The sequence below is a fragment of the Pocillopora damicornis genome, chromosome 7 (assembly GCF_964200805.1).
Source record: "Pocillopora damicornis chromosome 7, jaPocDami1.2, whole genome shotgun sequence".
Taxonomy (NCBI): domain Eukaryota; kingdom Metazoa; phylum Cnidaria; class Anthozoa; order Scleractinia; family Pocilloporidae; genus Pocillopora; species Pocillopora damicornis.
This window is the reverse complement of record NC_142676.1, coordinates 15,047,631-15,059,394: the sequence shown is the minus strand read 5'-3', so window position 1 is coordinate 15,059,394 and position 11,764 is coordinate 15,047,631. Positions and strand designations below refer to the sequence as shown.

The 11,764-nt window shown below is 39.8% G+C and overlaps 1 protein-coding gene across 3 annotated transcripts; it reads left to right on the top strand.

Annotated features, from left to right (window-relative positions):
- The first annotated feature begins 608 nt into the window (after positions 1 to 608).
- On the top strand, positions 609 to 10,177 carry LOC113675215 (uncharacterized). 3 transcript variants are annotated; one of them, XM_089213543.1, is made up of 8 exons: positions 609 to 796; positions 2,983 to 3,161; positions 3,370 to 3,456; positions 4,172 to 4,327; positions 4,762 to 5,494; positions 6,123 to 6,541; positions 8,737 to 8,925; positions 9,576 to 10,177. In XM_089213543.1, the coding sequence occupies exons 2-8, from the start codon at positions 3,000 to 3,002 to the stop codon at positions 9,705 to 9,707; spliced, it is 1,878 nt and encodes a 625-aa protein (XP_089069669.1). In that variant the 5' UTR covers positions 609 to 796; positions 2,983 to 2,999; the 3' UTR covers positions 9,708 to 10,177. The 3 variants fall into 3 exon arrangements, with proteins under 3 accessions (XP_089069669.1, XP_089069671.1, XP_089069670.1); XM_089213545.1 differs by having other exon boundaries at positions 616 to 796; positions 9,874 to 10,040; XM_089213544.1 differs by lacking the exon at positions 609 to 796 and having other exon boundaries at positions 2,864 to 3,161.
- The last annotated feature ends 1,587 nt before the right edge of the window (positions 10,178 to 11,764 follow it).

Sequence of the window (11,764 nt, the reverse complement as noted above, 5' to 3'; positions counted from 1 at the left end):
AGGATGTCGAAAACAAATCTCAGCTCGATAACTACGAAGGGTCAAAGAGGAATGTGAATATATTTACTCTTCCTCATTTTTAAAAGCCCCACAATTTCTTTCTTACATTTTTTCTTTTTTATGTGAATGAGTTTCCCCAATTAAGAACTTTGGTTTATAAACAAGGTGGTAAACATAACTTAACCTACTTTTCAAAAAAACCGCACAGAATGGCTGCTGATAACACTTGTGGTTCCACAACATTTGAGACATCTAGCGGTAGTCTTTCACATCGTTCACTTTCCTGCTATTGGATTGCAGTAGCAACCGGTCTGACATCAGTTATCAGCATGCTTGTAAGTTTTGATTGATTTGAAAATGCCTTTTGATCTTTCATTCTCACTGGAAAAGAAGTACATGCTTAAACAGGCATAATTCAGGATGTTACATTTTTGATGAAATTGCTGGATTTCCAGAATTTCCTCTTGCCTGTGAGTGCATCTATTCTCAGAAGGTTCGACCGACGCATGTACACTAATTTTCTGGGTGCAGAGTACAATGAAATCCTTAGAGCAGCGGAAACCGAAGTGACCCTAGTGCTCGGTTTTAATTTACTAATACGAAAGATTGACCTTTGGTCGACAGCTTAAAAGCGAACACGCACGTCGTAGTCAGAACGGAACCCTTTTGAGTTTGGCAGCACGACGAGATCAATTGAACCAACCTCGTTCTCTGGGGAACTTTTGGTTTTTACCATTTTTTTAGCAAACTGAGTTGGTGTTTGACAGTTTTTGTTCCAGCGTTCCGTGATAATCTGGTAAGTTCACTGTAAAGTCAACACTATATCATTGCAGCAATGCAAATTAGAGTGCAGCTCGACTTTTCTGCTTCAGCGAATTTTGAAGGCTTACTGTGACTCGCTGTCATTCATGTTTAACTCAGCAACAGGAATACATACATACATACATTTATATATATATATATATATATATATGTATATATATATCTATCTATCTATCTATATATATATATATATATATATATATAAACACGGAGGAGGAGTTGAAGAACATAATTCTCCCAGCCCTTACCTTAGAGGAAGGCGGAAGCTTAGCCGTGATACCTTAACAACAAAGATATTTTCATATTCAACGCCTTAGCATCCCTCTATGATGGCAATTATTTTTTTCTTTGTGGCTTACAGCCAGTAACGCGCTTTGCGAAAGTAAGTAAGTAAGTCCGTGACATTTCGGAAGCTCTCGGAGCAGTCTAACAAAGTGAAATCGAAACCACCTCGGGATTTACTTTAGTCCTCTAATCGAATTTCACCATAATACTTCCTTTAGAGTTTATACTAAGTATTGCTGAACATACTTATGAATCGCTTCGATTGTTTAAGATCTGATTTGGAACACAAGCCGTAAGAACAGTTAAAGTCCATTGGCTAATTGATTTAATCACTTATCTTATGTCAGCATTGGCTGCTGGATCAATCGGTAAACTGAGCACTTTTACGGACGAAAATAATCGTGTGCTTTTCCTACTGAAAAATAATTCCTCAAATTGGCTGCCGCATATCTTTAAATTCACTCAAAGTGCCTTCCTTCGGTGTGATCCAGATGAAGATCGTCCATCCGAGACCACTCGGATCACAGTGTTTGGGTGCGCAGTATCAGTTACTATGACAGTTGGCGTGAAACTTAGGTGCGTGTGGGAGTGGAATGCACTCAGCGCAAAATTTAAACGGAAACATCATGGCTGCTGCGTGTAGGGCAGTTGTTTAATTTTTCATGAATATAGCAATTTACTGATGATTCAGCGCTAGTAGAAGCGAACAGTTTTGAGGATGTTTTTTCTGCTGATGAACATCTTGGAAAGGAAAGGCCATGTTCGTACGAGAAGCATCAAAGACAACTTAAACGGACGGAGTTATAATGTTTCACAAGTCAGCTTCGAGCCGAGTCAAGTCCGAGTCAACTTAAATTTTTTCCCTCTTTCTAAAATAACATCGTAAGACAATACAAAGTTTGGTAAATTCGTGTATACAAGCTGCTTCTTCAATTTTCTGATAAATTTCAATCAATACAGACAAAAACAGGGCTAAATTACGACTACTTACTACGACGAAATGGATGGTACTCCAAGCTATGAGCACGGGGAAAATGAGTATGATGCTCTGAGTGACTAATTTCGAATCCCTTGTCCAATGCATGGAACGCAGCAGATCATTAACCCGATGAATCTCTGTCCAGAGTGGATTCAATGATCAATGTGAAAACGGATTCAGAATATCCTGATCTGAATTCCTCAAAGGAACGCACCTCAAGTAAAAAAATATATATATTTAAAAGGGAAACCTGTAGTCACAAATAATAAATTCCGAGGTATATCATTTCGAGAAAGAAAACCAAGAGGTTTGTTTTCAATTGTAAATAAAATGTAAACAGAGATTATCGTGTTGCAACGTAATATTACCAAGTGACGGTGAGACGCGAGCTTTGATGAAAATAATTTATATCGTTCTATCAAACACCTTCTTTCAAGGTAAAATGCTTTCCGTTTCGAATTTGGATTTACCCGTTAAAAACCATAACGAGAGAAACTTTGTCTAGGTTGCCGGGACCTGATCGTCAGCGCCTGCGTAGAAACGCCAGAAGTGCCCTCTAGGTAGATAGATGACTGCAGGATAATTTCAGACTTCAGCTTCTGCATAGAGAGCGCAAATAAAAAATTGGATTGTTGCAATTTTTCAATAAGAGTTACGAAGATGCTTATTCCTTCAAAGATTTGGCCTACACTGAATTTCGTGACGCCTAGGTAGAGACGTGGCAGACGACATTGCGAGAGTGACGTGTTTAAGATGGAAAATGTCTTTAATTTAAAGCTTACTATCCAATTTAAGGAATCGAAAAATAGGTGAAAACCTAGGCCTTTACTGAGATTTGAATCAACCTAAAAATTGAACCGTGAAAAATAATTTCAACCCTTATTTGTTGAATTAAGGAAAAAAAAACTTAATCATGCACACCAAGAAAGTGGCAAGTGTGTCGCTGCTCATAACAGGCCTGCTCATTGTGATACTGGGTGTTATCATTGGAATTATGCTTCAAAACGCAGCAGAGGCGAACAACGAGGAATTAGTTTGTGTGAACAGCAAAGAAAGCCCGGGATATGAAAGATGGGTGAGTGTTCTGCTGTACTTTTCCGATGATCTTCTTAAAGTGTTGACCCTGAGGACACGAACGTCATTTCTCTTCATGCAGTTCTTTTGTTTGAATCGAGTGTTTTTACTGTGCGTTTTAAACTAAGGGAGACCTGAAGAGCTCAGGATGTTTAACAATGTTTAGTTGAACTGATGTTTATTGGTCGCTGTGTGTTGGATATTTTTAGGCAAGTCCGGGTTATTTTACAGCTAGAGCTTATTACTGGAACATCTCCAACAAGGCCGGATTTCTTTATCGAGCAGAAAGACCCAAGGTACATTTAAAATAATCATGATTTTGAGATACAAAAATGTTGTCGTGTGAACTCTCTTATATATTGATGAGAGCTAGGAATTTTGTCCACTTCCCTCTTTTGGCGGTACATTTGGAGATTAATAATTATGCAAAGGCAACCGTTGTGGCTCCGCAAGATGCCAAGACCATTTTACTCCCTGCTAAGTTCGTCTGAATCACTCTACTGCGGAGTTCTGAACATTTTGAGAGAACACCCCTTCCTCAGTTTCGTGTTGCCATTACTTTCGAAACAATTAATAAGAGAAGTTTTAAAATAATAATAATTATTCAATACTCTGGTAAACAGGCGCGAATTTGACATTTTCTTATTGAAATCCCTCTTTTCAGTGCACGAATTGTTCCGCCTACCATTCCTTTTACTCGAAGACATTGCGTAACAGAACAGCTTCTCTCTTGACTTAAAACTGTCACTTTTGGCTTGCAGTGCTTATTATGAAACCAGCATTTTCCAAACTCTGCTTTGTTGAGCATGATCTAGTTAGACGAGCGCAATGTCACAATTTGGGTTGTATTCTTCCTCGGTTGTGATTTCACACTTATGAGAGATAGAGTGAGGCAGCTGAGTGAGTTAAGTCAGGCGTTTCGCTCTCTACATGAGTAAATTTAAGGCACCTGGTAAAAGCGGTAATTTTCACTTTCAAAATTATGCAGTAGTATTTTGTGTTTCTTTTAAGCTTCGTCAAAGAGGTCCTTACGTCTATAGTGTGACATCAAAGAGAATTGACGTAAAATTCGAGAACGGAAAAGTTACAAGCAAGAAGTTTGAACAAGCTAAATTCAACAAGACGCTTACCAACGAGGAATGTCCCACATGTAGCGAAAATGACGAGGTACGTTTTTAGGGGGCAGAAGTTCTATCAAAACGAAAATTGTGAGTGATCCATAAAATCCGACGAGGTGGAGAATGTGAACATTTTCAAACCTACACATTCAAACCATCTTCTATTCTTCGCCGGTCATCTTAAACCATTGCACACCAAAGGAATTATTAATTGCGGAAATTAACACTCAACACTAAGAATTATAAAAATACATATTAAACACTGATCTAATTTTTCAGTTTGAAGCCCTAAACCTTTGACGACATTTTTCATGGACCTTGAATTGAGCCAAAGAAGACAATGTTCGTCGGTGGAAAATACAGTCGTTCTCTCTGACCGTCAAAGTTATCATAAGAATGACAATAAACATTGCTGTAATTATCATTACCTAATCAGGAAAATCCTGATGTCATTATGGCACCTCAAAGTTTTATTTTTTTCAGCTTACAATATTGAATGCAGGTTACCTCGTCAAAGGAAAGGACCTGAGCCAGGTTCTTATACCCCTCGTGATGAACGTATTGTTCGTCGGACTTCAGGAAAGTCTGAATGATAGCGATATTCTCCTCCAAATGGGACTAACCGACAATCAGCTAAACTTAACATACCCATCGAACCCTGCTTTTGGCTCCTGGATCAATTCCTCTCCATATTTTGTGTCTCTACGAAAAAACTTCACTGTGGTAGAGATGAACGGCTTATACGGTGCATTACGGAACGTATCGAAATTCGGACCATTTACAGACACACCACTGCTAAAAAAATGCCTAAACGGCAGTTTGTTCAGTGTACAGTGCGGTCTTGCGTTAAACTTGAAATTCCTCCCCAAGGAACCTCGAGCTGCAGTATTAATACAACAATTATTGTGTCCAGATCGGAAATCAGCTTGCTTCGACACCTCAAGGAATGGTACATATCAAGCCCTCGGCGCGTTCATCTATGAACTTTCTAAATATGTCCTTTTTTTTCTGGAGAAAAACAACTTTGGGGCGACGACCACTCGAAATCAGAATGACTTGACAATTGGGTATGTACTACGGTTACCAGGAGACCCAACCGGAATACCTATCCCAGGGATAGTAACCTCACATGCCAATGAAACTTATGCCAGGAAGGTGGCAACAAGCTCTACATTCTACACCTGTGAATCCACGGGAGACAGATTTGCTTTTGCAGGTAAAGTTTGCGAAAGTTTGAACTTTTTTGCTCAAATATCTTCACGACATCTTCAAGAGGTTGAATTCAACATCGTAAGTGAGGAGGAAGGTTTTAGGCTGAAAAGGGAAAAAATGTCTCATTTACGCTTGCCTGTCTGAAAGATTTCCAAGGTTTTGGTCAAATTCGAGTCATGTAAAACACTGATTCCATTAATGTTTTGAGGTCGTTTCCCCACAATTGATAACCTTATGAAGAGGAACTTGAGACCAAGCTTCACAGCAGGCTAGCGAGCTATGTGGAGGCTTTTTGCGAAAAAAAGAAAGGGAAATTACAACAAAAAATATTCCCTGTATACAATGCAGAAAGTATTTCATTCTATCGGCGACTTCCCAGATTCAAAGCTTCAGTGAGTAGAAGTATTTTGGCTAAAGATAAAACTTTTTCCTTTGGAAGGGGCTTCCCCATTTGAAGAGTTGGAAACATTAAATGACCTGTTCAAATATGTCTCACGTTAATCAGAGGATTTACTGCATATTTGTTTCGCCCGGGAGATTCAAAATAAGCCCTAGCCACTTGAATTGGCCTTTTCAAGGACGTATACCTTGCTTGAGCGGAATAATCACTTTTACTTTCTTTTGTTTCTTAGCGGTAGGCGGTGAAAGTACAGTTAGTACCAATCTATATCCAAAAGCGTCTAATGAACAGCTCAAGGTTCATGGCTACGACACACAATTTCCTGGAAGGAAAAGTTTAAAAGCTTGCTCAACCAAGTATGGTCCAACAGAAAACAGCTATGAGATTTTCATTTCTTACTTCCGTTTGGCCATTCCCTTCAAGTACAAAGAGGAGGTGGAAACAAACCATATTTCAATGCACAAATACTTATTGGATGAGTCTGCAGTTGAGGTAAACAACGTGACTGTGTTCACAAAAGGTGTTTTTGATGTGAGCCGGGTTTTGGAAGGTCCCATCTATGCCAGTCTACCGGGATTTCTTTATGGAAAAGAGTCACTTTACAAGGATCTGGGCCTTGATACACCTGACGCACAAAAATACGAGTCTCTGGTAAGCTGACATAGAGCAGTTAAATCATTTTATTGGGAATATTCCTAAGACTACATAATTTAGAAAATAGAACGTTCAGAGGGGAAATTCATATTTTTATCATATGACCTGTGCAAGCCTGCGCCACTTTATTGAAAATGATTGGAAAAAAATCTCCATATGGGGGCCTTACGCCGTGACGTGAGCTGAGCAGGAACAAGCTGTACGACCTCGCAAGAGGCGAGGTGATAGAAAAAAAGGAAGGAAAATAAAGGGCGGCGGTTATACGATAAAGTGGTTATTAACTCACTCAGGTCGTGCCAAACGAGGAAATATTTGGTCCTCGGTCATGAAGTGCTAACTGCACTGCGCCTGGACTTGCGTCATGACCTCGAGCAAAATTATTAAATTATAATTGCTGTTCATTCGACTAGATATTCGCGACTAAACAGTGGCCGTATCAGAGGCTTCCACTGCATAAAATATCGACTGTTGTGACACTCTAAGTGTATATGTCGTCCCTGGGTGTTCCTTCTTAGAAGGAAGTAAGTCCTTCTTATCATTACACCCGGAAACCAAGACATTTCGTACGTTTACTTTACTGAATATATAATCAACTTAAGAGACGAAACCCCCGATTGGCCATACATGTATTCCAAAATCTCTAGTACCCCAAGCGTAATATTACGTGTACTTCGAGTGCTGCTTGAATGTTCGATAGAGAACGAGCAGACGCTGCATGGGAATTACAAGTGAGTAAAATGCGCAAACAAGGATTGGTTACTTCTTTATCCAACCGCGATCTATGGAATCGCAATTGGTTTAAAATTAAATGAGGATGGACTGCCCTAGAAATAGGTCGCTGGGCTTGATCAATTCTTGTAGTTTACCCTCTTTGAATTCACCTTGGAGCTGTGCCCAATTTACTACGAATGGCAGAATGTGTTCAAATTTAACCACTGGTAAGTCATATCTCATTATGAAATGGGCCAAATTTAAGTCCAACCATTACTTAGCCTACGGAGCAAAAGTTCATTTTAGCAGATTTGAGTCCATTCATCTTGAAAACAAACCTCAAAAATGTGGAAAAGTGTTTCAATCACTTTTCCCTTGCCTCTTCCTTGTCTGCTAATCACATCGCCATCTAATAAGACCGCCCCCTGAGTTTGCATCTTATCCCAACCGCAATATTACTGTTTCTCTTTTTGTACATTTGATTTACGATCATACATGTAGATCGGGGGGAAGACCTTTCAGCGCACAGGGTTCACTTCTTCGAAAAACGGTCAGAGCTATAAAGGATTAAGATTTCGTAGAAAAGGTTGTGCTTATTCATCGTGGAAATGACAATAAAAGCTAAGTTTTTCGTTTGTGTCACGATGTAGTGACGTGTGATGTAGATCGCGACGTTTCGACTGCATACTGCTAGTCTTCTTCAGGCGATGAGGTCGACTGGTCATGCGTGATCCTATATAAAGCATGATGCTCTGCTGTGTTCAGCTGTTTTTCAACAGCTCTGATTGGCCTATTTCGATCCTTGCTGTTCATTTAGTAATTTGCTCCCTCGGCAGTCCGCTGTCGCACGGCTCTCCTGCTGTTGTGTTTTTTGATCGCGGGCATCTACGCTTCTGGAATTTCTATTCCACTATCCCTGTTGATGTTGCCAGGATGAAGTCTTATATGAATTGCCTCTTTGACCCTGCGCGTGTAGTAATAAGGGTCACGATCGATAAACTTTACTTCGTTCCAGAGTGGCTTTTGTCCGGTGTTGTGGGCATGCTCTGAAACGGCGGAGGTCTCGGTACGGGCGAGTCGAATGTCTCGATCGTGCTCCTTAATTCTGTCTTGCATGGGTCTTCCAGTCTCTCCGATGTACACCTTGCCGCATTCACAGGGAATCCTGTAAACTACGCCATCTTGTTTAGCTGGGTCGACAGCGTCTTTTGGTAGTACTAGCTGAGATCTTAGCGTAGTCTCCGACTTGAAAACAGCGCGTACGCCTTGTTGATTAGGATTTAAATTTGGTTCCGATTTGAGTCCATGGTAACATTTTTTATAGTTTGTACCTGACGATGGAGAGAAAACAATTACAAAAAGTAAGAATGTCAGCAGAACTATAGAGAAATTGATAAAAGTGTGCACTAACCTCGGTTAGCTGTTTAAACAACCTGTCCTGAATTCCTATTCCGACTGAGAAAAAGTTTTCTTTGTCTCAGGTAAGCATTGAGCCGATATCTGGGATTGCTACAAAACTTAAACTTCGTCTTCAGCTTAATGGAATCATTCCGGGAGATTTGTTGGCTCCCGGCACAAATGTGACTTTTCTCCACAAGGTAATACCGATGTCGTGGACGGAAATAGGAACAACCATGGACGCAGAGAAGGCCAAGAAATTAACTTCAAAGGTAAATGTACATATTTGTATCTTCTCTTGTTGAAATACAAGATCTTCAAAGAACGTTTTATTGTCTCGTCACGAGTGGGAGAAAGAAAAAATCTAAGTCTGCCACGGGAAATCGAGCTTCACACATTCGCATTTAGCGCCCCAATGGCTACCACTAAGCCACAGAACACTCTTTGGTGAGATGGGCTATAACTATGCAGGTTCATATGCAATATCCATCCAGAGTACTGCCAAGTTGCCGAGATTGGCGAAGTTCATTGTGTAGAGTGAGTTCACTTCACACAATAGGCCAACAGTCAAGGTCACAACTTAAGATAAAGATGAAGATAACGCCGCAGAATGTTTCACATTCCCGCGATAGCGATTTCTTAGCACAAAAGCTGCCTCGTACCCAGGCATTTCCTGCTTTAGTACACGCGGCAGCGGGGTCACATCTAAGTCGTAGGAGACGATATGAATGAGGAAGAGTGCATATTCCATGATTTTACTTGGTGAAATGACTTGTGTCGGGTCAGCCTGTGGATTGCCTTGTGCGATCCACCCGGGAATTGTTTCTTCAATACCTATTCTAAGTCAGTTCATCCCGTGTTAGGCTTGCATCGTTCCGTAAAAAATATTTACCGCTATTGTTTCACCTCTCTACCATAACAGGTGTTTGGAGACCTGCAGCTGTCTTGTGGTTTGCTATTAGCCTTGCCCATATTTGGTGGAGTGTTAGTCATTTTGGGTGTAGCCTTGATTGTCATGGCAATGAAGAAACGCGAGGTTGTAGCTGTAGTGTGAGAGTTCCTTAAAGTAGATAAAAACTTCGGAAGTCATATTGGACTGTTCACTCTAAGGATATCTATAGGCTAATACATCCGCTACGTGTTTCATGGTTCTGTTATTTGCTGTTAACTATGCAAGTGGTTATCATTAAGAAGTAAACAAGCTGTTTTTTTACTCATAGTTCCATCGCCAGTACCAGATGGTGGCCTGAGGGGTACTTTCAGAGTTAACTAGTTTATTTGCAATATTCTTGTTTCTCGTTTTATAAAGACACTCCAAGCGACGGCTAGCAATTGGCAGTTTGAGTTAGTTACATGATTAGTACGGCGATCTCTTATCCAACTGGGATTAGCATTACCCCATAGATAAACGACTATAGACAGGTAGCACCAACAATTTTGATACTGATAGTCGAAAGGAAAATTCATTATTTACGAAACCATAAGACAGCAATAAAAACATTCTGCTCTTTGATAGGCATCAAAGCTTCCGCAAGAACACCTTTCACTATATAAGGAATTTGTCTCTTCCTTTTTCTCTATCGAAGTTATCTTGACTTGCGACGAGAACTCATGTTTCAAATTCAAAAAACTATCTTCGACTTTGAAATGAACATGGATATCATACCACAATCATCTTCAAGGATACAGCTGATATTCTCTCCAAGATAAAATAAGTGCACACATTTTCCAATAGAAACTCCCCTGCGACTTTGCGTAGGATAAGGAACCTTGCTTTGTACATTACACAATTAGCTTGCTTACTTGTCTTGACACCCGAACCTAAATCGCGAGAATGTATTTGAAAATTTTGGAAATTTTGTTGCTTTAATTATATAAATCATGAGTGTTGATTGAATTCGTATAAAAAGTACTAGGAATCTAGGGCTTCCACAACGTAATTTCAAAAGAGCATATGACTATAATCACGTAACGTTCTTCTCTTCTGCTATATTTCTTACTGTGGTTTCAATATTTTGACGCAAAATGTTTTTTTCTAGTAAGGCCTTAATTTAAATGGAATTACGTACAAACATACCAAAACTGTACAGATGGGAAATCAGCCGAACGCAACTGAGCGAGCCGTAAGTAGATTAGTTTGAAAGCTTTGAAAAAATATCACGACAGACCAAAGAAATACGAAATGCACCTGCGGTTGTTTGCTCACTATATTCTCTACAAAATCACTTTTTCCCCGCAAACTTTGTTAGCGATTGACTTCCACCCTTTGGAAAATGTTCAAACATTTTCTTTTCCCTGGAATTTAAAAGAGAAAGAAACTCAGTAGTGAGGCTTGTCAAAGAAACTCACAGCATCTATTTAAATAATATGCTTGGTCCTAGCCTAAATGAAAACCGGAAGAAATTTTGGTCGTACATTCATAACTGTAAATCGGAGGACAATGGCATTCCTCCCTTACGATCTGGCCTTAAGCTGTACTCCACCGATAAAGACATGGCTAAGACGCTAAATTCATATTTTTACACTGTCTTCAGCAAAGAAAAGCTGCCAGCACTGTTCAAAGAAAATGCACAATATAATTCCATCTCCGACCTCAAAATTTCTGTTCAAATGGTACTTAAACAATTAAATCCTAACAAAGCATGTGGCCCTGACGAGTCACCGACAAGAGTTCGTACAGGGATAGCGCGGACCATTGCACCTTGGCTATGTTTCATATTTCAACGGTCTTATAACACAGGCTCCATACCATCTGATTGGTACAACGCATTAGTAACTGCTGTACACAAAAAAGATGCAAGATCAAATCCTGCGAACTACCGCCCCATTTCTCTTACATGTACATGTAGGTTGTAAGCTTACGGAGCATATAATGCTAAATCACATTTCTGAACATTTTATCCACCAACGATATCATTATTAATCACCAACATGGCTTTAGACAGACATTTTCTTGTGAAACCCAGCTTATTTCAGCCATCATTGACTGGGCAAAGAGTATCAGTCACCGCACTCAGACCAATGTGATCCTTCTTGATTTCAACAAGGCTTTTGACTCTGTCCCCTTCCAACGCTTATTATCCAAACTGAACTTTTAAGTTATTCGGGACA

What these genes read in the sequence shown, in the direction of transcription:
- LOC113675215 (XM_089213543.1), top strand. Translation starts at nt 3,000, where the DNA reads ATGCACACCAAGAAAGTGGCAAGTGTGTCGCTGCTCATAACAGGCCTG. An exon ending in GCCCGGGATATGAAAGATGG is followed by an intron (nt 3,162 to 3,369) that starts GTGAGTGTTCTG and finishes GGATATTTTTAG; the next exon opens with GCAAGTCCGGGTTATTTTAC. An exon ending in CCAAGAAATTAACTTCAAAG is followed by an intron (nt 8,926 to 9,575) that starts GTAAATGTACAT and finishes CTACCATAACAG; the next exon opens with GTGTTTGGAGACCTGCAGCT.